Below are 25,573 nucleotides of genomic sequence, written 5' to 3'. Positions count from 1 at the left end.
AAACTCAAGAGATGGAAGTTTGCTTGAGGTTTTACAGCTACTAATTGTTAGGTTTGGGATTAGAGTTCAAGTCAGTTTACTACAACTCTCGTAGCTTTTTAAAAAATATATTTTTATTGATTTCAGAGAGAAGGGGGGGGGGAGAGAGGAAAATATAAATGATGAGAGAGAATCATTGATTGGTTGCCACCTGCACACTCTCCATTGGGGATAAAGCCCAAAACCTGGGCATATGCCCTGACCAGCAATCAAACTGTGACCTCCTAGTTTATGGGTTGACACTCTACTATTGAGCCACACCAGCTGAGCTAAATCTTGAAGCTTTAATGAAAAGAAAAATTCCTGGTTTATGCCTTTGCTGCCTCTAGATCAGTAGTGGGGAACCTTTTTCTGCCAATGGCCATTTTATATTTATAACATCATTCACAGGCCCATACAAAATTATCAACTTAAAAATTAGCCTGCTATATTTGGTCAAACATTTAATTAACTGACTCCTAATGCCTTGGCAGGGCCAGACCTAGTGATTTTTGGAGCCTTATACAGCCCTTGGGCTGGACATTCTCCACCCCTGCTCTAGATCAATTCCTCGGTGTCTCAATATATAGAAAACCAAAGACTGTTACAGTAATCTAAAATATTTCTTCTAAAACAAATTGTAAGTCCCTTGGAACAGTGTTAATCTTCCCTGCCTGAGTAGTTAATGACCTAAGACAGTAACAACAAAAAATTCCCAGCTTCACTTCATACATATTGAAGCAGAATTATTTTAGTGTAACCTGTGCACCTGTATGTTCAAAGCATCCAGGTTACTCTGGTGCTCAAATTAGGTGAATATTACCTTTGAAGCATTTAAGACCCTTTGTAAGCAGACAAATTAAATCCATTACTTTTATTAGTTAATGCCCTTAAAAATTGATAACTTTCAAAGGTGTTCTAATTTGGTGGGAGAAGCTCTAGGGTAATATTGGCAAGTGACAGGATCATGAGCAACTAGAAGGTTTTACCCAGAGTGGAGGTGCTGAAAGAGAAATAGACCTATCAAAGGGTGAAGTTATGAAACCAACAGCATTTAAAAATCACTTCTTCAGCCGAAGCCGGTTTGGCTCAGCGGGGTAGAGCGTCGGTCTGCGGACTGAAAGGTCCCAGGTTCGATTCCGGTCAAGGGCATGTACGTTGGTTGCGGGCACATCCCCGGTAGGGGGTGTGCAAGAGGCAGCTGGCCAATGTTTCTCTCTCATCGATGTTTCTAACTCTCCCTCTCTGTAAAAAATCAATAAAATATATTTAAAAACAAACAAAAAACCTAATGTTTATTTTGTTTACTAGCTATTACTCTGCTTTAGAATTTTGCCTGAGATCTATCTTATTAACAAAGAATACATATAAATCAGTTTCACCAAACAGATAATTATAAAAATACTAGAGGCCTGATGCATGAAGATTCATGCAAGAATGGATGAATTTGCTCCTTTTCACCTTTGCTCCAGCCTGGAGCAGCCTTTCCACCTTCCCACATTGCCCAAAGGCCCAGAGTGGCTGGGGTTTTGCAGATTGCCTGCATCATCGCAAGCACCCTGCCCCAGCTGCTCAGCAGGTGTATATGCAAATTAACCCACCATCTTTGTTGGGTTAATCTCCATACTACTCATTGTCTGGTGGGCTTCATGAAATTACGGTCAATTTGTATCTTTTTTTTTTTTTTTTAATATATTTTACTGATTTTTTTACAGAGAGGAAGGGAGAGAGATAGAGAGTTAGAAACGTTGACGAGAGAGAAACATCGACCAGCTGCCTCTTGCACACCCCCTACCGGGGATGTGCCCGCAACCAACGTACATGCCCTTGACCGGAATCGAACCTGGGACCTTTCAGTCTGCAGACCGACGCTCTACCCTTGAGCCAAACCGGTTTCGGCTCCTTCTCTTTTCTTAGTGTAGATATAATCTCACCTTGCTCCAAGGAAGATTTTTTAAAATATATTTTATTGATTTTTTACAGAGAGTAAGGGAGAGGGATAGAGAGTTAGAAATATTTAAGAGAGAGAAACATCAACCAGCTGCCTCCTGTTCTGAGGATGGGACCACAACCAAGGTACATATCCTTGACCGGAATCAAACCGAGGACCTTTAGTCCCAAGACCAGTGCTCTGTCCACTGAGCCAAACTGGTCAGGACCAGGGAAGATTTATCATAGCTTATTACTAGACAGATTAATTAATAAAACATAATAGCATAAATTAGAAATTAATTGTGAGAACTTAAAGTGTAACCAAGAAAGGCACTTTGAGATCTAGCTCTTTAGTGTTCATAGATTTGTTTACCTTTTCAGTGCCTCTTATCAAAAAAGTAGTAGTACCCTTTCTTTAGCATTAATGATTAAGGTCCAAGATCTAATTCTGTTTGCAAAAAATGAATCCTCACATGTCTATTAAAGAAAGAGCCACTATTTTTATAAAATCTCTCCTCTGCTTCTGTAGTTTCAAAACTTCCTTATTAACATATTATGTGGAATAAATCAGAGGCCAGTGTTATAGCCATATTCTGCTTTGTTATATATATAGAAAAAAAAACAAATTGTATGAGTGAAACTATACCTATGCAATCAGTAACATGTTTTATTTGTGTGTGTGTTTTTTGTAATAGCTATTTTTAAAATTTATTGATTTCAGAGAGATGAAGGGAGAAGGAGAGAGGGAAACATCAATGATGAGAGAATCATTGGTCGGCTGCCGCCTAATGGGGATTGAGCCAGCAACCTGGGCCCAGTGACCTCTTGGTTCCTGGGTCAACACTCAGATGCTGAGCCACACTCAGCTGGCTCTTTTAAAGTTACTTAAGTATACCATTGCTATTTATACCAGTTTGAGTAGTAAATCCCTTGGTAGAATTCTGACTTTGGCTGATTTTTGTCTATTTCAGTTACATCTAAAGCATATGCTTTTATTTTTAAGAGGCCTGGATTTAGGATATTTTTTTTTTAATTAGAAAAAATAAATTCTTAATGAAAAAATCCTAAACCAAAGGATTTATAATTGGCACCAGTTTGGCCAAGATTGTTAGTTATTCATTGGTTTTTCAAATTTGGAAGTAATTCATTCCCTTCCTTTATGATGTTTGTTTGTTAAGAAATCCTTTTTAAAGTTTTAATGCAAAATTCTAACTTAAAAAAACTGATCAATTGGACCTGTTCTGGTTCAAGTAAGAGGCAGCTGGTGTCCAAGTGTTGCCTACTCAGCCTTCTTACTCTTCCAGCCCGCAACATGCCACCGAGGAACCTTTAAGACATCCCAGAACACTTAGCCTAAGAACATTTTTGCCCTAGTGTCTATTTACCTCTTTTTCTGGAGAGTGTCAAAGGCTGAGGGAACCTTAAAAAATAAAAATGCATTTTGCTACTTGCTGACTGCTTAATTAAGATTTGGTGGAAGTACTTGAACTTTGAAAAAAATTTTAATGTCAGTGGGCATTAAAATTCATCTTTATTCCTATGCCATATTGTGATGGTTCAGAGTACAAATAATCTATATCTAGCTGTATGTAAGTGGCTGTTATGGTAAGGGTACAAAGGTCATCCTGAGAGTAACAAGCACTAATAATTACAACTCTCCCTCTTCTGCTTTTTGGTGTCTGCACTCCTGACTCTTATATAGGACAAAGAACTTTGAGTCTGGTAAGGCCTATAAGACAACATGGGGAGATGGCGGAGACAACCCTTCTAACAAGGTAGTATCTAAGCAGCCAGGCCGAGTAACAAATGGTCAGCCTCAGCAAACAGCCACAGGAGCAGCCAATGATGGATACATTAAACGGTATGCAGCTCCTTTCAATATTCTTATCCCTTTCCTAAAGGAATGGCTCACTGAGGAAGATGGGTGTAGTTCTACATGAATCCTAACTCATCAGTTAGAAATAGCATTTATTTCATTTTAAAAATTCATTTAAAAATCTGCCTTCTGACAAAATGTTGACTGTGGTATATCAGCCTTCAATTATGGATTTTTCTTTCTTTTTTTTTTTTTTTAAATGATCCAAATACTTTTAAATATATATTTTATTGATTTTTCACAGAGAGGAAGAGAGAGGGATAGAGAGTCAGAAACATTGATGAGAGAGAATGATCAATCAGTTGCCTCTTGCACACCCCCTACTAGGGATGTGCCCGCAACCAAGGTACATGCCCTTGACCGGAATCGAACCCAGGACCATTCAGTCTACAGGCCGACGCTCTATCCACTGAGCCAAACGGGTTTCGGCTATGGATTTTTCTTTATATTTTTCAGTACTTTCCAAATTACTGATGTAAGCTGTAAATAGGAAAATGTGTTTTAAAATGTGTCCTCCAAATCCCTATAAGAATGGCTATAAAGAGTCAGATAATAAGTATTTCAGACTTTGCAGGCCATACAGTCTTTGTTGCAACTACTCAACTTCGTTGTCGGAAGGTTTGTTAAGACACAAATTGCTGGGATCTACTTCTATCCTGTTTCAGTAGATCTGGAATGGAGTGTAAGAATTAGCATGTTTTGTCTCTAAGTTTTCAGGTTATACTGGGAATCACATTTTGAGAAGCACTGTTCCAGAGTTTACTTAATTGTCTCTTACATGGCTTTAAGACACTGTGCTTTCTTTTACTAGTCTTTCCATTTTTACTATGGAATGCTTCTAAGGTAACCTACGTTCCCTTGGGTCTAACATTGCTTAGAGTAATTTTGTTTTTATGCAAACTAAATCCAGACTTAGTCCATTTAGAATTTACCACAAACTTAATTATCTTTTTGTAATAGTATAACAAATGATGCCAGAGAAGATGAAATGGAAGAGAACCTGAGTCAAGTGGGCAGTATCCTAGGAAATCTAAAACACATGGCCCTGGACATGGGCAATGAGATTGAGAATCAGAATCGACAAATAGACCGGATCACAGAAAAGGTAAAAGCTTCTTAGTGCCATCAGAAATTGAGGCATTTAGTACAGGGAGGCATTTAGTAATGGGTAATGTGCTCAGTATTTTAGTAATGGGTAATTGTCCTCACCAGTATTGAGTTTTGATGAAGCAGCCAGTTTTAGCACATTGAGAAACAATAGCTGAGTTGTTCTTTTGCTTATGGCAATTGGTTCATTTTAAAGCCAAGAATTTGGAATGAAATGGTTTCATTTAAAATTTTACATATGAAGCTTAGAATCTCTAACCTTTCTGTGGGCTGTCCATCCCCCCCCCCCCCCCCCCCCCCTGAATGAGCAAGTTAGCTTTTGGAATTGTTTTTATTGTTATTGTTGTTAAATAATAAATGAGTAAGTTCCCGAATTCTCGTAAGTCCGTAAGGCAAAAATCAGTTCTGCAGAATGGTTCACGTGGAATGAGCATACAAAATAATAGTCCTGTGAGTAATGAAAAAGTGTGATTTTTTTACTTCACATAATATAAAAGACACTGCAAGTGAAATTGTGTTCAATGTTTTGATGTCATATCTATATACCATTCTTATTGTTACTTACTGAAGTATCAGTATACTAAAGCATAGGGTAAGTTTTTAAGCTTGACTCTGTTGAGTCACTTAAAATGGATTTTATTGAGGCAAACGATGCTTTCAAAGGGGTTTAGGCTACATATTACCCATCATTTTAATTCACATATTGATATGGATGTGGTAATACATCTGTTCTAAAGATCTTGGGGAAGGTTATTTCAATCTCTCAGTGTTAGACTTAGGATAACTCCAAATAGGATTCTATGATTCCGTTCTGGGGACTCCCACAAGGTCAGATCAGTAGCAGAGGAGAGCATTCTTATATTTTGATGCAACTAAATGCCATTGATTATAAGATGTATCCCAGTTTCAGACATGTTAAACTGTGAAAAAATGTAGAATTAATGAAATACTGGCAAGTTGCCCTAGCTGGTTTGGTTCAGAGGATAGAGCGTCCACTTGCGGACTGAAAGGTCCCAGGTTGATTCCAGCCAAGGGCACATGCCCAGGTTGCGGGCTCAAACCCCAGTAGGGGGCATGCAGGAGGCAGCCAATCAATGATTCTCATCATTGATGTTTCTCTCTCTCTCTCCCTGTCCCTTTCTCTCAAAAAAAAAAAAAATAAAAAAAAAAAAAAAAAAAAAAAAGAAAGAAAGAAAAAAAGAAAGAAAGAAAAGAAATAGAGAAACAATTATAATAATCTGAACAATAAAGACTAAAAAAAATACTGGAAAATTCTGTTATACCTTCATTATATTTACATACCCAAGTTTTTCCAAATTAATTTTATAGTGTCAGTTCTTGCCCAAGATGAATTTTGTAACGTGACTTTATTTCCTGAGCGTATCTATTACTCCAAGTGTATGAAATTTAACATTTTTAATGTTTTTTTTTAATTGATTTTTAGAGAGAGAGGAAAGGAGAGGGATAGAGAGAAACATTGATGAGAGAGGAGTGAAAAACATCATTGATTGGCTGCCTCCTGCACAGTCCCTACTGGGGATGGAGCCCACAACCCTGGCATGTGCCCTTACCAGGTTTCGAAACAGCAATCCCTTGGTTCCTGGGTTGGTGCTCAACTGCTAAACCATAGTGGCCAAGCTGGAATTTAACTGTTATTAGATTAACTTATCTTGTGAAGTAATGCTGGTATCTTTTTTTTTTTCCCAGGCTGACACCAACAAAGATCGTATTGAAGGTGCCAATGCCAGAGCAAAGAAACTCATTGACAGCTAAAGTACTGCTGTACTTCTCTACCATTTACTCACTTATCTAGCTCTTCCTGCAGTCATTGCCTTTTCAGAGTTTGAAATTTTGGTTCCACACTCTTGTAATCAGGAGATAAAGTGGAAGAGGGGCAAGGGGTAACAGCCCTGCTTTTTATTTTCTCTTTTTTTTCCTTGAGGGTAGACTGCTGCTCAGCCTTCCAATATTTTTCTCAGTTTATACTCTTAGCTTGGTTTTTATACATCATATATAGCATTGTTTTTCACCCTCCTCATTTACTGAAGTAGGTTCTTCTGCTTTCATGATTTGGAAGCGTTGCCAAAGACAGCCATGAAATAGGAAGCTGGGGGCAGGGGTAGGGCAGTGCAAGGAGGAGAAAAGATAAGAGGTTGTTACCTCCGTAAAACCTTCAGACCACAAAGCAATAAGTTGCGTAGCCACAGTAAAGATCTAGTTGGATTTAGATTTTAAGTTGCAGTTATTGCCAGTTTAGGCTATTACTTGGTTTTGGAGCTTTTATATACAATATTTTTGTTATACATCACAAGTTTGCAACATCTGCTTCAAAAAAGAATAGGAGGAGTATTCTTAAAGTGAGTTTAATTCCTGAAGTCTTGATGATTCATATATGTACATAGAGTCTGTGATCACATTTCATATTGCACCATACAGGAACACTTTATACAAATGAATGGCTTTTTATTTTCATATTAGTATCATGGTTCTAATTCAAGCCTATTAACCTCATAAGTTTGTCATTAGTCCTTGAAGAAAAATATTTAAGTATGTATTGTAACATGAGAATTTCTGTCTAAAGCAGGGCTTAAAATTTTGGGGGAATGTTTGACAAAATATTTCACATGATTTCAGATTTACCTCAATGCCAAGAATTATGTTTAGATAGGAAAATATAAACTTGTTTTGATCTCAGGTAGAAAAATAATTAGATTACTTTGAGTTTTATGTAGATTTAGACTTTTGAAAAGCTATAATTCTGTTTAACTAAAATTGATTTGGAAAATTATGCCTTTGTTTTTATTATTGATGATTGCACTATCATTCTTTTAGCCTTGTGTATTGAACTATGTTCAGAATCACACTTGTTTAGATCCTGAACAGTGTTATAAGAATCTGGTTGGTATTTGTCACCTTTATTTAAAAGCTGGCACCTGTACACATCAAAACTATTAATGTGGTTTGGTTTGATCAATAACCACTGCTTGATCCTTACAATTAAATTTTGTAACTAATGGAATTATTCTTTCAAAAATAGTTGTGTTTCTGTGAATTTTTTAGAGCAAGGGGTGGGGAGGGGGAGAGAAACCATTTCATCAGCTCTTATGTAACAAATTGAGTAAAGGAAAGGTCCATAAATCAAGAGGCACTCCCAAGAGAAAGCATCTTTACCATTTTTATTGGAAGTACTGATAAGACTTTTCATTCTATGATTTGTCATGGGGTACATTTTAATCATTACTAGTCTTTTCCTCATTTGAGCTTCAATACACTGATGACTGAAAGGACAGTTTTTATGAGAGACCTACAACCCACTTGAGAAGATACAATGGCCCTAGTCCAGTGGTCGGCAAACTTATTAGTCAACAGAGCCAGATACCAATAGTACAACGATTGAAATGTCTTTTGAGAGCTACATTTTTTAAACTTAAACTTCTTCTAACGCCACTTCTTCAAAATAGATTTGCCCAGGCCGTTGTATTTTGTAGAAGAGCCACACTCAAGGGGCCAAAGAGCCGCAGTTTGCCGGCCATGGCCCTAGTCTGTTTGGCTCAGTAGATAGAGCGCTGGCCTGCGGACTGAAGGGTCCCAGGTTCAATTCCAGTCAAGGGTATGTACCTCGGTTGCAGGCTCAATCCCTGGTCCTGGTGGGGCGTGTGCAGGAGACAACCGGTCGATGTGTCTCATATGGATATTTCTGTCTCTCCCCCTTCTTTCCTCTCTCGAAATCAGTGGAAAAATATCCTCAGATGAGGATTAAAAAAGAGTAGAGTTAACATGGGAATGAAGAGGAAAATAATTTAAAGTGAGATTAATTTAGATCCTCTGTAATAGAAATGCACCATGATGAAAAGAGTAGCTTGGCAAGTGATGGAACCATGTGTAAAGTAAGAAGATATAAAACACCGGGGATTGTGCTGTACCTCAATGTCCTTGCTAAAAGCATTTACTTACTTTTTTTTTTTTTTAACAATAAGCTCTCTCTTCATATTTTCAGTCTTATCCCATATGGTCATGCCTTTTTTCTTCAGTTTTAATTCATCCTTTATTACCACTTCAACTCTAGATATTTTCATGTCATATTTGGATTGTGAATATTCCCTTAACTTAAATGTCTATTTCCCAGACCTCATATACTGAATAGTACTTAGAATTAGTTTCTATTTGTTTCTTTTAATGCTATTTTCTTTTCTGTTAATCCTCACCTGAGGATATTTTTTTCCATTGATTTTTAGATAGTGGAGGGGGGAAAGGAGGTGGGAGGGATAAATATCAGTGTGAGCAAGATACATCAATTGGTTGCCTCCTGCAACCAAGATACGTGCCCTTGACCAGGAATCAAACCAGTGACCCTTCATTGCTGGGGCCAATGCTCTAAACACAGCAATGCTGACCAGGGCTGCTTTTTAAAAAAGAATTATTGATTTTTAGAGAGAGGAAGGAAGAGGGAGAGAATGAACACTAATCTGAGAGCAAAATATCCATTGGCTGCTTCCTACACAATCTCTACTGGAGACTGAGCTTGAAACCCCAGCATGTGCCCGGGACAGTGCCTCACAATGGAGCCACACCGGTGGGGCGTGTGCAGGAGACAACCAATCCATGTGCCTATTTTCTTCAGGTCACTCTCTTACTAGAATACTATTCTAAGTTACCCCAAACACATTTTTCGTCAGATTTATATTTCTCAAATTGATACCCAATTTCCATATTCTCTTTTTTAACTTTGTATCTGATCAAAGCTTTCCATTTCTGTACAACTTGCTAAATTCTATTTTAATACATTACAGATGAAATAAATGGCACCACTTATTAAATGCTTACTGTCATGGGTACTGTGCTAAATGCCTTCTTACGTATCTTTTCATCATATCCTCCTGAAAGGTAGGAGGCCCATATTACAGATGAGAATAAATTGCTCTAATTCATCAAGCTACTAAGTGACAGATTTTTGGGTTCAAACCAGGGTCTTTCTCACTCCAAGGCCTATCATCTTAATCTACACTGACTTCCACCCAAGCTCTAAAATAGGGGTGTCGAACTCAATCAGAGAAGGGGCCAAAATCTAAAATCCAGCCTAAATCATGGGCCGAATGGTTTACTGAACAGTCATAAACTGTCATTGTGATGGAAACGCAGCGGAATGCAGTGATGACAGCGCGGTGCGGGCCACACTGCAAGGCCTGGCGGGATGGATTTGGCCCGCGGGCCTTGTGTTTGACACATGTGCTCTAAAAGAACGTAGATGACTTAGGGCTGGTGGCCAATAAAATGTGGGTCTCCGGACCACAAGTCAACCTACTTTGTTGGTTCATTTTTTTTTTCTTACAGAGAGGAAAGGAGATAGAGAGCTAGAAACGTTGATGAGAGAGAAACATCGACCAGCTGCCTCTTGCACACCCCCTACCAGGGATGTGCCCGCAACCAATGTACATGCCCTTGACCGGAATCGAACCTGGGACCTTTCAGTCCGCAGACTGACGCTCTACCGCTGAGCCAAACCAGTTTTGGCTGTTGGTTCATTTTTAAGTGTAAATACTTGTGTACTATAACTTTGGATATATTACTTTACATAATTCCTGGCATCAGTAGTTCAGTCTAGCAAGGGACAGATGGATTCAGAATGTGAGAAGTGCTGTTGTAACAGATGGAGGAGCAGTTAATTCAGCTTAGATTTAGAAAGAGGCTTAGACAGGGAAAGAACATGTTAATAAGAAGGCATTTCTGACTGATCAACCAATGTATAAAGGCAGTTAAAGGACATACATTGCATTATGGATTTAAAGGGTAGAATGACCTGGTATGACTAGGCAGATGAATGAGAGTGAAGAAAGGATATCTGGAAATAAGGTTGGGTCCAAGTTGTGAAAGGTAATAGTCATTGATTCTCATAGGGTTGGGGATTTAAAAAAAAAATTAAAAAAAAAAAAAAATATATATATATATATATATATATATATATATATTTTTTTTTTTAGAGAGGGAGGGAGGGAGAGATAGAAACAAATAATGAGAATCATTGATTGGCTGCTTCCTGCAACTGGGGATTGAGCCGGCAACCTGGGCATGTGCCCTGCCTAGGAACCAAACCTTGACCTCCTGGTTCATAGGTTGACACTCAACCACTGAGCCACACCAGCTGGATGAGTTGGAGATTTTTTAAAATTCCAACTAGTAATTAAGTGGCTGGGGACATTTAAATTTATAAGTTCTGATTTATTAGATGATAAGTACTGATAAAATAGAGAAATGTTAAGTGTTTAGTTAAATGATCAATAAGATTAAGCATTAAAATTTATTTTTTGAATAAAATTCAAGAGTGATAAACTATTCCTCCCCAATTTGAGAAACAGAAAATTACATGGGAAAAAGAAAACTCAGACAAGACTGAAGGTCAGAGAAACTTCCTCATGTAGATTAAATACTAAGATCATAAATACTAAGACATAAAGATTAAACAAGGTTTGTAAAACAAGAACTGTAAGTATATTGTAAATAATAGCCCCTTGGATAAGACAAAACTTCAAAAAATGACAGAGTGGTAGCTTTATAAATATTCCTATCAGTAACAATTTGAAACCATCTAACTTTGTACCTTCAGTTTCTCTTAATAAATATGGTTCTACTACCACAAGATGTTTATCAGTCTCATGAAGGCATTGCAGTACTTATGCAACCTCAGCCTGAAACATTTCTTCCTAATCAGCTTATTTTCAAACAAAAGGTCATTTACAGGTTAGTTTTCCTGTCTTTAATTTTTTAATATACTTTATTGATTTTTTACAGAGTGGAAGGGAGGAGGGATAGAGAGTTAGAAACATCGATAAGAGAGAAACATTGATCAGCTGCCTCCTGCACACTCCCTACTGGTTATGTGCCCGCAACCAAGGTACATGCCCTTGACTGGAATCAAACCTGGGACCCTTGAGTCTGCAGGCCGGCCGACGCTCTATCCACTGAGCCAAACTGGTTAGGGCTCCTGTCTTCTTTTTAAAGGATGAACCTTCCTTCCAGCCAAAAAGTTCATTAAAAATTCTTTATTTAATATATTCTCTCATTCAGAGAATAAACTTGATATACATAGGTTGTTTTAAAATACTACAGTTGCTTTTTGACAGGTAATTTGATTAGTAGAGTTATAAAATATAAAAAGGAGAAAAAGATTACCAGAAATAAGGTTATTTTTAACAAAACTTCAGGAAAATCTTGATTATTAAAATCCTTGTATCTTACAAGTTTTGCATATATGGTTTTAGCTCTTCAGAGCCCTCTACCAGTAAGGCACCTGCAATAGTAAAGAAGTTGCTACTGCAGCCTTGGGAACATCTTAGTGTTGTATTGAAGCTTCTCTGACAAGGTACACTTTTAATCAAGACAGTCACACAATTATATAAGTACATCCTAAATTCCAAGTATAAATACTATAATTGAACTGATGGACTGGAACAAAACACAGATCCTTAGATTAACCATAGCAGCCTTTCAACAAGTTATTTCAATATCATAAAAATGGGAAATGTTAACACAGAAGTGGGATGGCAGCTGATTTTATGAAAGCTCACTCATTGCAACTACACATGAAATTTCAAGCTGTGACGTGGAGCTATTCTGTTACCAGGCAGCATCCCCTCACTGTATAAATAGCAACTAGCTGTTGGTTTCTTAAAACCAAACTAATGATTTGAAGACCAACATTGTCCATTTCCTATTCATGACTCAAAACACAGAATTCTTCCTGTCTGTTGAGTCCTTTTAGCTTATTTAAGGTAAGCTCTGGAAAGGAAAGAGATCAAATGCAATATAATCTCCTGGACTATCAGCTCCTTACTGCAGGCGTTCTTGACAGCAACAGGAGCCTTTGCTTCAGCCAGATTGCAGCAGGTTCCAAATCAACATCCTACAAGGGTTCCCATGCTTGTGGAGAACATCAAGCAAACTTCTTCTTGGTGGCCGTGAACCTCTCCATGTACTAAAAATCATGAAAGAAAAAAATATATAAGTGGTGTTTTGGCATGAGCAAATACCTTTATCATATGATTTTTTTCCCATTTAGTTTTCATTGGATATGGTCCCTCATTTCCTACAAAAATCTACCTATTTTAAATGCAAATCTAAAGCACATAGTTTTGGGGTCTTTTAAGCTTTGATATTTTAATAGGAAGCCTATTAAAAGACAAAGATGCTTTACAATATACCATCTAGAGAAAAAATCATCTTGGTACAATACAAGAGTGTACAGTACATCTTGGTTCAAGAATTTGGCTAACTCTTAGAACTTGCCTCTGAAATGGAAAACAAATCCTGTTGACAAATAGGACTATCCATGCAGCCTGTGGCTATAAACATTCATGTAGGTTACTTCACCATTCTCTTCTCTGGAGCAGTGACTAAAAATGCAAAAGTATATGACTACATACCTTATCATAGCCTTCTAGTTCTCGAAGTTTCTTTATTTCAAAAAGGTTGCCTTCCACAGCAAGCAGACATATCTGGGAATCACTGAGGATGCTCTGTGGAAGCATGCTGAGCTCAAGGCAATTCTCTTCCAGGCGAAGAACTTTAAGGCGAGGACAGCAAGATATCTTTACTGAAATCTGAGATATCTATTAAACAAAAAAGAATAACAGGAAAAATTATAAATACTGTAATGGTTATTTTTTTACTAAATTTAAGCAAAAAAACCTTTACTTGACAATTTGTCCTAGTTCTCTTTTTACCGCCTCCATTTTCTTACTACCTACTCATTCCAGAAGCCTCTGTCATGTAGCATCTGTGACTACTCCTCCACTTTTTTAAAAAAAAAATATTTTGATTTTTTACAGAGAGGAAGAGAGAGGGATAGAGAATTAGAAACATCAATGAGAGAGAATCATCGATCAGCTGCTTCTTGCACACCCCCTACTGGGGATGTGCCTGCAACCAAGGCACATGACTGGAATCGAACCTGAGACCTTTCAGTCCACAGGCCAATGCTCTATCTATTGAGCCAAACTGGTTTCGGCTCCTCCACTTTTTTGGGAGGTGAGGAAGGAGGACTTGCTTTTTGAACCAGTGGTTTTTGGAAATAAAATTTTCTGATAATAAAAGCACTCTTATAGAAAACTTGAGAATCAATTTTTTTAATTTAAAGAAAATAACTGCATCTACCAGCAATAAACATTTTGGTACATTCACTGCCAATCTTTTATGTGTATATAAATGTTTGATTGTACTATCTATCCCTTCCTTGAAACCCTCTACTATAAGTCCTAAGTTTTTCTTTCTAACTTTTGAATTATTCCTCATTTTTGGCTTCCTTTCTTGTTCCTATGGACATTTTTCAAGCAGTAGCCTCCAATACTTAATATTTGGTTGTCTGTCTAAACTTTCTTTTAGAAAGCCCATCCATTTATTATTAAAGCCATCATTTCTGTTACGAATTCAAAATCTATATCTACAATCAAATCTCTCACCTCTATTCCACTCCTATGTCTCCCAATTTTTAGTACCTTTCCATTTGCACCATCATAATCAATACATGTCTATTCTCAACAGCATCACTCTTTTTAGGCCCTCAAATTCAGTAACAAGCAAGTATCTTTAATTCATTCACTTCTTTGCCCATTAAATATTCCAAATCACCAAATAATATTTACTCCACCCGGTATCATCTCAGATGGTACCTTCCCCCACAAAATATCACCTGGGAACTTCTCAGACTCCACCCCAGACCTACTGAATCAGAAACATTGAGGGGTCCAGTGATCTCTCTCAACAAGCTCTCCTGAGGCACACTAACGTCTGAGAACCATCAGCATAGGTGAATGTGGAATGAGTGCTCAACAAACACTTGTTGCTTAACAATTTTTTCAAGTTTCCCCCCTCCCCTCAAAATAGTCAATTTTTCTAAAAAGTTCAAAAACATTCATTTAAGCCCTAGCTCATTTGGCTCAGTAGAGTGTCAACCTGCGGACTGAAGGGCCCCAGGTTCAATTCCAGTCAAGGGCAAATGCCCGGGTTGTGAGCTTGATCCACAGTGTGGGGTGTGCAGGAGGCAGCTGATCGTCGATGATTCTCATCATTGATGTTTCTCTCCCTCTCCTCTAAAATCAAAAGTATACTTAAAAAAAATATTCATTTAAGGAAAAGAGGAGGCTAATATCTTCAAAGACATACTGAATTTTATAAATAATTTAAGGCCACTACAATTTAGGATAATTTTGTCCCAATAAAACTTTTATGCAATGATCGGAATGTTTTATATCTGTGCTATCCAGTATGGTAACCCACTGTCACACATGGGTTTTGAACACTTCAAATATGGCTTGTGGCAACTGAGGAACTGAATTTTTAATTCAAATGAATTTTAATAGCCACATGTGGCTAATGGTTACTGTACTGGGCTGTAGATCTAGAAGTATAGATACTACAAAAACTAAAGGCCACCTATCTCACTCTGTTTAATGTTTCATCATCTGTGTCTTATGTCTAAAACAAAGATTGTTTCTCCAGTTATACATAATAACCAAAGAGCTTCCAAAGTATTGGAATCAAATTTCAAATAAAGCTGTCCAACAATGAAATGAGCTGTCTCCAGAATGCCTATTGCTGATGGTTTCTTAACAAAAGCAGAACACACATTGACAAAGATGTCCAAAACAGGACAACAGATTACCTCTGATGTCTAACTCTGAGAACCTATGAGCGTAAGCTTCTTTTCCACTTTTTCTGACAGCTCCATACACACACACACACACACACACACACACACACACAGCGCGCGTGCACACATGAGGTCTGATACAGGAAGATTTGTACAAGAATAGGCTTTTCTCCCCCTGGCTGCCGGCACCGAGACCTGGGCCTTCTTATTGGCTGTGGGCGCCGCCATTTTTTGTCTTGAAGTGATGGTCAATTGGCATATTCCATATTTATTATAAAGAGATATATATATATATATATATATATATATATATATATATATATTTGATTTCAGAGAGGAAGGGAGAGGGGGAGAGAGAGAAACAATGATGAAAGAGAATCATTGATTAGCTGCCTCCAGCACTTCAGCATATGCCCTGACTGGGAATTGAACAGTGACCTCCTGGTTCATAGGTCAGCACTCAACCACTGAGCCATGCTTGCTGGGCCTGACAACTCCTTGTTAGATGACTGGAGACATGTTTGAAAAGGATCTGTAGAACTCTACAAGATTTGTGAGACAGAAGTTTAACTTTTGAAGTTAGCACCCTGTTACCATCCCAACCTCTAAAATACACAGCAAACACAACTAGTGTCTCAACCATCTCCACGAGACTTTGGGCTTTGAAATTAGTCCAGCCCACAGAATATACTTCTCAACCAGCTTCTAATGCCCAGCTCCATGATTACAGTTTAGAGAAAAAAAGGTTATTCAGGATATATATTAGAAAAGAACCCTTAAGCCAAAACCGGTTTGGCTCAGTGGTAGAGCGTCGGTCTGCGGACTGAAAGGTCCGGGTTCGATTCCAGTCAAGGGCATGTACGTTGGTTGCGGGCACATCCCCGGTGGGGGATGTGCAAGAGGCAGCTGGTCGATGTTTCTAGCTCTCTATCCCTCTCTCTTCCTCTCTGTAAAAAATCAATAAAAATATAGTAAAGAAGAAAAAAGAAAGAAAGAAAAGAACCCTTAAACTCTAGACCTGGTTCTGGTTGAGGTTGAGTTCGATGACCTGCAGCTCCCCCACTGTGTCAGGTATGCTCCGAATCTGGTTCTTGGAGAGATCCACCACATCCAGGTGCTGTAGGTTACAAAGTTGGGGTGGAAGTGCTCGCAGCTGGTTCCCAGAGAGGCTCAGGGTCTTGAGGGCAGACAGTTGCCCAAAGGTAGACGGCAACTCTCTCAAGTGATTGTTGTTTAGGCTTAGTGTCTCTAGTTTTTTCAGATTGCATAACTCACCAGGAAGAACAGCTGGCAAAGACAAAAAAACAAACAAACACACACACACAAAAAAAACACCACATAAAAACCTGTATCTGATACAGAAAAACACCTTTGATGAAGTTAATAAAAATTACATGGCAGCCTGCTATGCCCATTGTTAACATACACAGAATTCCCACTTGTGCCATTTTTAAAGTACTGCATTTTTGCTAACATAGTCTTCAGAAGGTGAGAGTGCCATCAAAATGCAAGAAAGCATGTATGTGTATATTCTGTATAGGAACCTCCGCACAACCTGACAGCAATTTTGTGGGATTTGGAAGTCCCTCCACTTCTATTGCCCCGTCCAAATTTTCCTAGTACCAATCATTTTACCACCAGAGGCTTGCAGATGTAAATACAAGAGAAAACTTCAAGGGCTCTGACATTCTCCTGCGTCTTGAGAAGTCGGAACGGTCTCCTATCAAAAATTAGCTTGTAAGAGAGCATCCCCCTTCCTAACAGCTGAGCAGTAGTAGCAAAAGCCATACTCAGTTTATTGTTGTTCAAGGAGAGGCTCTTCAGCAGCGTGAACTTCCCTATGATCGTAGGCGGTAGGCTCTCGATCTTGTTGTTGGATAAGTCGATAGTCCTGAGATTGCTCGTCAGCTTCTGTAACTCTGAAGGGAACTGGAGAGAAAGGGGGTTCACAGCGCTGAGAATCCCTCGCGGATTAACGTCACCGCCCCCGCCACCCCATCTCCCGTTTAATCCCCAGGTCCGGTCCCTCCCAGTCTCACCTCGGTCAGCCCGCGGTCCTTAAGCTGAAAGACCCCAGTTTTCTGCGCCGTTTCCACATGAGCGCGGAGGGCACTGTTTCCCATGCTAGCGCCGCGGCTCTGGTCCCTGCGGGGAGGAAGTGCAGCTGTCACCGCCGGGGCAGGCACGCAGCCACCCCTTCGGCCTCCGGGCTGCGGCTCCTACCCTAGGCGGCGCCTCCCGCAGAACTAGGAATCTTGGCGAGGGGGAGAGGGAAGCACAGGCCGCCCGACCACCAGGCCCTGTCACTGCCGCAGCCGTTCCGAGGCTAAACGCCGCTAGGAGCCTGCGGTGGACCGGGGAGCCCTCTCGGCGGGCTCCGAAGACGACCCGGGAGGCGCGCGAGCCTGCCAGGCGCTTCCCGGGCTTCCGCCTGCGCGGAGACGCCCCGTGACGTCATCGAAGCGCGCGGCGCGTCAGGCGGGCGCTCCGCTCACTCCCGGCGCCGCCCGGGGAGGTGCGTTTCCGTCATGGCTGCGGCCGACCCCTGGGACCCGGCGACCGCGCCAAACCCTGCGGGGCTACTGCTGGGCCATCTCGCGGCCACGGGCACAGTCACTCAGGTACGTGGGCGGCGATGGCGTCATTAAGGGGGTGCCCCGGTGGCGACAGGAGGAGGCCGCGAAGTGGTGCTGGCCGAGGCTGTCCTGGATGGAGGAGGCTCAGGTGGAGCCCGCTCCGGGCCGGGGCAGGTACTGTTCTGCTGGAGCGGGGTTCTGAGGACGTGGTGACTCGAAGAGACGGGGTTTCGGGTGTCTGCGGGCGAGTCATCCCAGGTCTGTGCGTGGGAGATAATAAAGACCGGTTTTCCCGCCTTTTTTTTTTTTTTTTTTTTTCCATCTAGTGCTACCATCTCTAGATTGTGTGAGTGGCGGGGTTGGGAAACCGGCTAATTGAAGGATACGTTCTGGAACTGTTTGACATTGAAATTGGGTCTCAAAAGAACTGTTGGCCCAGAAAGAAACTCACTACAGGTTGATTCATATGCTTTTCAGCATAACCATTATGGCTTGTCTCCTTTTCGGTTCTTATAAGTGTATTTCTAGTAGGACATGATCTCATCTAGGGGAAATGACGAACAACACCGACGGATGAACAAGAATAGACCCAGAGACAAGGAGCCATGGATCAGACTGTCGGACCTCAGAGGGAGGGGAGAGGAGGGTGAGGTTAACGGGGAGAGATCAACCAAAGGACTTGTGTGCATGCAGATGAGCCTAACCAGTGGTCATGGACAACAGGGGGCTGAGGGTATGCGTGGGGAGGGGTTTGGGATGGGAATGGGGGGGGGGGGTGTCAGGACAAATATGTGATACCAATAAAGAAATAAAAAATAATAATCAAGCATACGTTCCCTAACAAGTGAGGTATTGAAGCATATTTGGGGCGGGAGGCGCCTGAGAGCGCCAGGGGAGACAAGATCTTAAAGGCCCCTCACAAAAGTATTGGTGATAAAGACCTGAAAGACCTCCTAACCTGAATGGAGGAAGGGATTAATTTTGAGAAGGAGAGACCAGAGATTAGCGCATGGGGTGGCTAGGGTGGGTTAGGTTGGGCAAGAAGAGCATGTGCATAGGCCAAAGGAAGAAGCCAATAAAGGGAGAAATGGAAGGTGTGAGGGAATACTGGAATACACGTGGCAAATTTCAATCGTACTGTTGATGTTTTTTTTTTAAATTTATTTTATTAAATTATTATCTGTGTACATATCGTACTGTTGATGTTTGGTTCTGCCGACCACTAGTGTAGTGTAGCAGTTGTTCTGGGGAGGAGCTTCCTAATATTCTTCAAGTAACACTAATTACCTGTTTGCCTAGGTAAGTTCTGCCAATCCATAGTTCCATGAAACCATCTTACAGACTTACTGCAACTTTACATATGAAAACCTGCTTTAATTAGAAGGGTTTAAATTAGGTTCTTTCAAAATGATGCGTTATATGATCCCTTTAAACAGTCCATTTCTTTTTTTTTTAAATGTATTTTATTGATTTTTTACAGAGAGGAAGGGAGAGAGAGAGTTAGAAACCTCGATGACAGAGAAACATGGACCAGCTGTCTCTTGCACACCCCCTACCGGGGATGTGCCCGAAACCAACGTACATGCCCCCGACCGGAATCGAACCAGGGACCTTTCAGTCCGCAAACCGACGCCCCACCACTGAGCCAAACCGGCTTTGGCTAAACAGTCCATTTCTTAAGTGCACATCATTCCATGTGCATTAAAAATTAAGAGTAATGCTTAAAATTGTTGTGATACAATTCTTCAACAAACATAGCTTGTTGAGTTTTGATCTATCCATGGGAGAATGATTTAGTGAAAGAAAGGATTAATTGTAGAATAATATGGAGTATTTGCTTGCTTTTGTGCTTTAGTGGCCTTACATTCTAGATCAAGCATGTCAAACTCGCAGCCCACAATGAATATTTTTACAGCCCAGCCAATATAATGGTATGTAAGAAACGGTTTTAATAAAAAATTTGTAACTTAATTTTTACAATATCCTGTTAGACATAATTATTAATAACGAACACAACGTTCGCTAATGACTGGTTACTATAGTTGTGTTGCATTCATTTCCCTTATGCACCTTACTCGAAGGCCCACCATTTCTCTCCGCTAATACTAACGGAGTATTTTAGCAGCCAATTGCCACGTAGTTAGTCTTGGTCTGACTTGTTTGGTGTGTGCAACAGGAAATATTTAGCTTTCGGAGAAAAGAAAAATACATTTATTTGCGTGATGCTTATTAATTTGTGCAGTTATTCAGTGTCTGGCAAGTTAATGCTCAAGAAAAAATATTAATTTTTGTTAAAATGTTCTATTATTTTGTTAACGATTACTCATTTATTTCAGTCCTTTGTATTCAGGATGTCTCTGTCGAAATAAACCTACATTTCCATGAAAATTGAAGCTTTTATTTTTTTGTGACCCACATAAACTTAAACCTTGTTTTTTTGGCCCATGTTAGACTTTGAGTTTGACATGCAAGATTCCATGACTAACTCAAACTTGCCTGAAAAATACCTAGGTTTTTCAGGCAAGTTTTGAGTTAGTCATGGAATCTTGATCAAAGCTCCCTCTACTGGCAATGTATAAGATATTATAAGGATCTAAATCTACAAAACACCCAGGATCTACTATTTTCTAAAATATATATTTTAGGGATTAGTCAAAATCTTCAAATAGTTAGAATTTCTGTTTACTAGAGGAATTGGATGCTCTTTAATGCCTATCTTTTCTCCCTCTCTTTCTCTCTCTCTCTCTCTCTCTCTCTCTCTCTCTTTCTTGAAGATTCTTATATTCCCTCTGGTTTCTACCACAAGTTTTTGGCTAAGTTCCATTACCTTGTTGAACCCATCAGTTTACTAGTTTGCAAGTGAGCAACTAAGATTAGTGTATACATATGGGGAGAGTGAGTAGGTTACAATAAGAAATGGAAGATATTTTACTTTTCATTTACTTCTACCTAAGAGCAGAAGAAAAGAGGGTATGATGGAAATGTAGTGTGTTAGATGGTTCTCATTTCAGCCCTGATGCACACTGACAGTGTGAAGTTGAACAACACTTAACTTTGCAATTTTCAGTCTTTGCCATCAATAAAATATCTTGTGTTACCTACCTAAATGAATGGTTAACTATCTGTTCAGTCACCTGAAGCAGCATCTTTGGAGTCAGTATTAACTTGACTTTATCCCTCATTCCCCATATCAACTAGGACTTATAAATTCTATCTTCCCAGGGATTCATTTCTCTGCCCACTTTCCTTTTTAACTGCTATTGACCTACTCCACATTGTCATCTTCTCACCTGGAATGCTATAGTAGCCACTTATCTAAATATCCAATCTTCACTCCTCTATTAGATTTTTTTTTGTTTTTTTTTGTTTCATCTTGTTGACTAGTTACTAGAATGCTTTATATTCTAGCTAGAGGCCTGGGGCACAAAATTCGTGCACGGGTGTGTGTGTGTCCCTCAGCCCAGCCTGCACCCTTTTCAATATGGGACCCCTCCAGGGACGTCTGACTGCCTGTTTAGGTCTGATCCTGCCGGGAGGATCCTACTGGGATAGGGCCTACATGGGCAATAGGACATCCCTCTCACAATCCAGGACTGCTGGCTTCCAACTGCTCACCTGCCTGCTTTTCTGTTTGCCCCTAACCATTTCTGCCTGCCAGCCTGATCAACCCCTAACTGCTCCCCTGCAGGCCTGGTCCCCCCCTCAACTGCCCTCCCCTGCATGCCTATTTCTCTCCCCCCCTCCCCCCACTGCTCTCCCCTGCAGGCCTGGTCCCCCCCTCAACTGCCCTCCCCTGCATGCCTATTTCTCTCCCCCCCTCCCCCCACTGCTCTCCCCTGCAGGCCTAGGTCCCCCTCAACTGCCCTTCCTTGCAGGCCCAGTTGCCCCCAACTTCCCTCCTCTGCTGGCCTGGTCACCCCTAACTGCCCTCCCTTGCAGGCCTGGTCCCTCCCAACTGCTCTCCCCTTCTGGCCATCTTGTTGAGGCCATCTTGTGTCCACATGGGGGCAGAATCTTTGACCACATGTCAAAGGTAGCCATATTGTGTGTTGGAGTGATGGTCAATTTGCATATTATTCTTTTATTAAGATAGAGGCCTGGTGCATGGGTGGGGGCTGGCTGGTTTGCCCTGAAGGGTGTTCCGGATCAGGGTGGGGTTCCCTTGGGGCATGGGGTGGCCTGGGTGAGGAGCCTGTGATGGTTTACAGGCCATGCCCCCAGCCTGGCTATCCAAGCAGAGGCCCTGGGATCTGGGATTTATTTATCTTCTATAATTGAAACTTTGTAGCCTTAAGCAAAGGCCACGGCTGGGAAAGCTTGTCTTCCTCCATCACTGGGAGCAACTCAAGCCTCCTGCTCCTCCAGCTCTGTTGCTGCCGCCATTTTTGTTGGGATTTATTTATCCTCTATAATTGAAACGTTAGCTTTGAGTAGAGGCTTGGGCCCGCCAGGGTGTGCGAAAAGCTTGGCTTCTCCATTGCCGGAGAAACCCAAGCCTCCTGCTTGCTCCGTGGTCACAGCCATCTTGGTTGTGTTAATTTGCATTCTCACTCCTGATTGGCTGGCGGGCGTGGATTATGAGTGTAGCGGAGTGATGGGTAATTTGTATATTACCCATGTTTCCCCAAAAATAAGATCTAGTGCAACTTTGGGAGAAAAAATTAATATAAGACACTGTCTTATTTTCAGGGAAACAGGGTACTCTTTTTTTAGATAGGATAAAATGGACATAACATAAAATTTGCCATTTAGCCATCTGAAAGTGTACAACTCAGTGGCATGAAGTACAGTCACAATGCTGTGAAACTAGTTTCAAAACTATTCTTTATCATTCCCCAATGGAAATCCCATACTCATTAAGATGTCACTCCCCATTTTTTCTTTCCCCAATCCTATTAGTTTTATTTTTCATTAGAGGCCAAGTACACGAATTATACATGAATGGGGTATGCCTGGCCCACCCTGATTGGGCTGTGGGTGGTTGGCCAGTCGGCCCTGTCCCTGATAGGGATAGAGGAGGCGGATTGAGGGTGGGGCCAGCCAGGGGGAGGGGCTGCAGGCAGTTGGCCGCCCGTACCCTCTATCCGCCTGCCCCCTGGTTGAACTCCCGGTAGAAATCCCAGTAGAGGAGACAATTTGCATATTAGCCTTTTATTATAGGATTGCCAGTGCACGTCATATGTACTGGCCAGTCAATTGGTCAGTCACTTAGCCTTTTATATCTATAGATACTACCCACACTTACATTTTTATGTGTCCTAAAGAAAATGTGCACACACTTTGAATGGTTATAAAGTCAGTTCATTTTCAAAATTTAAAAGAATCTACAGAAATGAGTAAAAATTTTTTTTTTTTCAGTGCCTGTTTTCAAACTGATGAAATTATCAGGCACTGCTGATAATGCAAAGCAATAGAATTGCAAATATCAAGAATCATTTTGTTTGGTATTTGTGTGCCTTCAATTCATCTACTGTTTGTACTATAAAAAGTCTAGTGGCACTTTAGGATAAATTTTCTTTGTTCAAAGCTTAGTCTGGTCTTACCCATTATTTCAAATCAGTTAAACCTGAAAAGGACTGAAATTGAGTTATCAGCTGTTAAAGTCTATACATTTTTTTGGACACTCTGTATGTCAAAAATAAAGATTAATTTGGAAATGTAGTTTCTTGCATAACCACAGAAAAACATCAGGATGTCCCAAAGATATGTATACATAGTGTAATAGCTGATGGCTCAATTTTGAAAATGAAATGTATTTTAATAAACACTGCCTTTATAATTATTCAAAGTGTCTGTATATATATTTTTGGGACACCCAATATATGTTAGCACTAACATAGTTATTGAGCGTTTATAATGTTAAGTCTTTTTATCTGGAATACTTTTTCCTTTCCATCTGTCAGGAAGTTATTAATGGCAAAGAGCTCATTTTATTATTTTTTTCTTTTATTTCAGAGAGAACGGAGAGGGAGAGAGAGATAGAAACATCAATGATGACACAATCATTGATCGGCTGCCTTCTGCACACCCCACACTGGTGATCGAGCCAGAAACCAGGCATGTGCCCTGACTGGGAATCAAACTATGACCTCCTATCAATAGTTCATTGGTCAACACTCGACCATTGAGCCACACCAGCCAGGCTTTTTATTCATTCTTGATTCTTGCATTTCATATCTCAATAAATATCTTTATTTATTGATTATTACATTGATTGAGCACATACTTCATAGCTTTTGCTATGAAGGGCCAGCGAGTGAATATTTGAGGATTTTCTTTCTATATGGTTGAAACTAGGCTGGTTTAGTCTGAAAGTAGCCATAGATAATAATTAAATGAGAGAAGCTGAGTTCCAAGAAAACTTTATTTCTGGACTCTAAAATTTTAAGTTATATGCCACAAAAGAATTCTTTTTCTTTTGATTTTCTTCCCAACAACTGAAAAATATAAAAACCATTCTTAGCTCATGGGCTGTACGAAAACAGGCAGTTGGCTGCATTTAGCTCATGGGCTATAGTTTCCTAACCCCTGTCCTCTATGATCTCTAAAATTCTTTCCTCTGCTACCTTTCTAGAAAAGCAGAAGATACAGAAAATGATGGATGAAGCCAAGAGATGAACAACATAATATTCTTATTCTGAGATAACCTGCAATTTAAGGAGACAGTCTAATATAGAATGAAAGGATAAAAAGGAGGGGTAGTCTTTTCAGAAGAGTACTGATTATGACTGTGCAGAACATTCCTTTACCTAAGAGAGCAAGAATGTGAAAAGAAATAGTATGAATGATTTTAGCAAATTGAGATCATTTAGTTAATATGATAAATGACTCTATGGTGGAAGGGGTGGAGGGAATGTTTGATTTTAGCCCCAAGAAGGTCAGAGACTATGTCTTGGTTATTTGTATAGGAGTATTTCTTCAACAAACTCAGCCTTAAAATCCTCTGATAAACTATCAGTAATGCAAATCTGTTGTGCCTTGTTCTTTAGGAAATAGTACAAAGTGATTAAGTCTTTTTTACTTATTTTTTCATATTTGGGCAAATGATTTGTGCTAGGGAGGTTTTAAAAACAGGAAATAAACATTGTTTCTGTTGTACTCTGTATTGCATTTTTTCAGGGGCAGTGATGGATGTAATATATGCTTACATTTTAGACCCATGGGCATGCTTTTCCAGTGTACATAAGAACTTTTTGTGACATGCTGCTGTTTTCTCTGTTTCCTTTCCATTAGGAGATACTAGATATATCTAAGAAATCAACTCCTTGCTTCGTGAACTTCTCCAGGCTACAGCAGATCACAAATATTCAAGCTGAAATCAATCAGGTAAGTTATGTTGGACTTATTACTTCTCGTACAGGAAAATAAATCTTAACTGTTCCCAACAGCGATTCTCTTGCACTTAGGACAGTTCCTAGTACT

The 25,573-nt window shown here is 40.0% G+C and overlaps 3 protein-coding genes and 1 long non-coding RNA gene across 12 annotated transcripts in view; 2 read left to right on the top strand and 2 right to left on the bottom strand.

The window, feature by feature from the left end:
• Nucleotides 1–7,967, top strand: part of SNAP23 (synaptosome associated protein 23) — a 45,148-nt gene extending 37,181 nt beyond the window's left edge. Inside the window, exons 6-8 of the mRNA XM_036444879.1 lie at nt 3,653–3,811; nt 4,787–4,931; nt 6,641–7,967. Of these exons, the coding sequence (XP_036300772.1) occupies nt 3,653–3,811; nt 4,787–4,931; nt 6,641–6,706 (370 nt within the window). The 3' untranslated portion in view covers nt 6,707–7,967. The remainder of the gene's footprint in view (nt 1–3,652; nt 3,812–4,786; nt 4,932–6,640) is intronic.
• HAUS2 (HAUS augmin like complex subunit 2) overlaps nt 242–25,573 on the top strand; it is a 30,103-nt gene continuing 4,771 nt past the window's right edge. Inside the window, exons 1-3 of one of the 7 annotated variants that reach the window (XM_036444831.2) lie at nt 18,058–18,196; nt 20,007–20,082; nt 25,385–25,477. In XM_036444831.2, the coding sequence (XP_036300724.1) occupies nt 20,080–20,082; nt 25,385–25,477 (96 nt within the window). In that variant the 5' untranslated portion in view covers nt 18,058–18,196; nt 20,007–20,079. Of the gene's footprint in view, nt 275–13,025; nt 13,057–15,989; nt 16,028–18,043; nt 18,197–20,006; nt 20,083–25,384; nt 25,478–25,573 lie in introns of those variants that run through there. The other 6 variants (XM_045583497.1, XM_036444856.2, XM_036444841.2 and 3 more) reach the window with 6 other exon arrangements.
• On the bottom strand, nt 11,956–17,961 carry LRRC57 (leucine rich repeat containing 57). 3 transcript variants are annotated; one of them, XM_045583472.1, is made up of 7 exons: nt 17,799–17,961; nt 17,615–17,720; nt 17,366–17,504; nt 16,594–16,862; nt 13,351–13,536; nt 13,214–13,269; nt 11,956–12,902 (listed from the first exon to the last, which is right to left on the bottom strand). In XM_045583472.1, exons 2-7 carry the CDS (start codon nt 17,696–17,698, stop codon nt 12,797–12,799), a joined length of 840 nt encoding a protein of 279 aa, XP_045439428.1. In that variant the 5' UTR covers nt 17,699–17,720; nt 17,799–17,961; the 3' UTR covers nt 11,956–12,796. The 3 variants fall into 3 exon arrangements, with proteins under 3 accessions (XP_045439428.1, XP_036300695.1, XP_036300704.1); XM_036444802.2 differs by having other exon boundaries at nt 17,811–17,953; XM_036444811.2 differs by lacking the exon at nt 13,214–13,269 and having other exon boundaries at nt 17,811–17,943.
• Nucleotides 14,224–14,910, bottom strand: LOC123652580. The gene is made up of 2 exons (XR_006742004.1): nt 14,616–14,910; nt 14,224–14,583 (listed from the first exon to the last, which is right to left on the bottom strand). It is a non-coding gene; the product is annotated as an uncharacterized LOC123652580 (long non-coding RNA).

This window comes from Pipistrellus kuhlii, unplaced genomic scaffold (genome assembly GCF_014108245.1).
Source record: "Pipistrellus kuhlii isolate mPipKuh1 unplaced genomic scaffold, mPipKuh1.p scaffold_m20_p_1, whole genome shotgun sequence".
NCBI classification, from domain to species: domain Eukaryota; kingdom Metazoa; phylum Chordata; class Mammalia; order Chiroptera; family Vespertilionidae; genus Pipistrellus; species Pipistrellus kuhlii.
Note: the sequence above shows the minus strand (reverse complement) of the source record. Positions and strands in the feature narration are given on the sequence as shown.

What these genes read in the sequence shown, in the direction of transcription:
- LRRC57 (XM_045583472.1), bottom strand. Translation starts at nt 17,698, where the DNA reads ATGGGAAACAGTGCCCTCCGCGCTCATGTGGAAACGGCGCAGAAAACT. An exon ending in AGGACCGCGGGCTGACCGAG is followed by an intron (nt 17,505 to 17,614) that starts GTGAGACTGGGA and finishes CTTTCTCTCCAG; the next exon opens with TTCCCTTCAGAGTTACAGAA. An exon ending in AACTAGAAGGCTATGATAAG is followed by an intron (nt 13,270 to 13,350) that starts GTATGTAGTCAT and finishes GAATGTTTATAG; the next exon opens with CCACAGGCTGCATGGATAGT.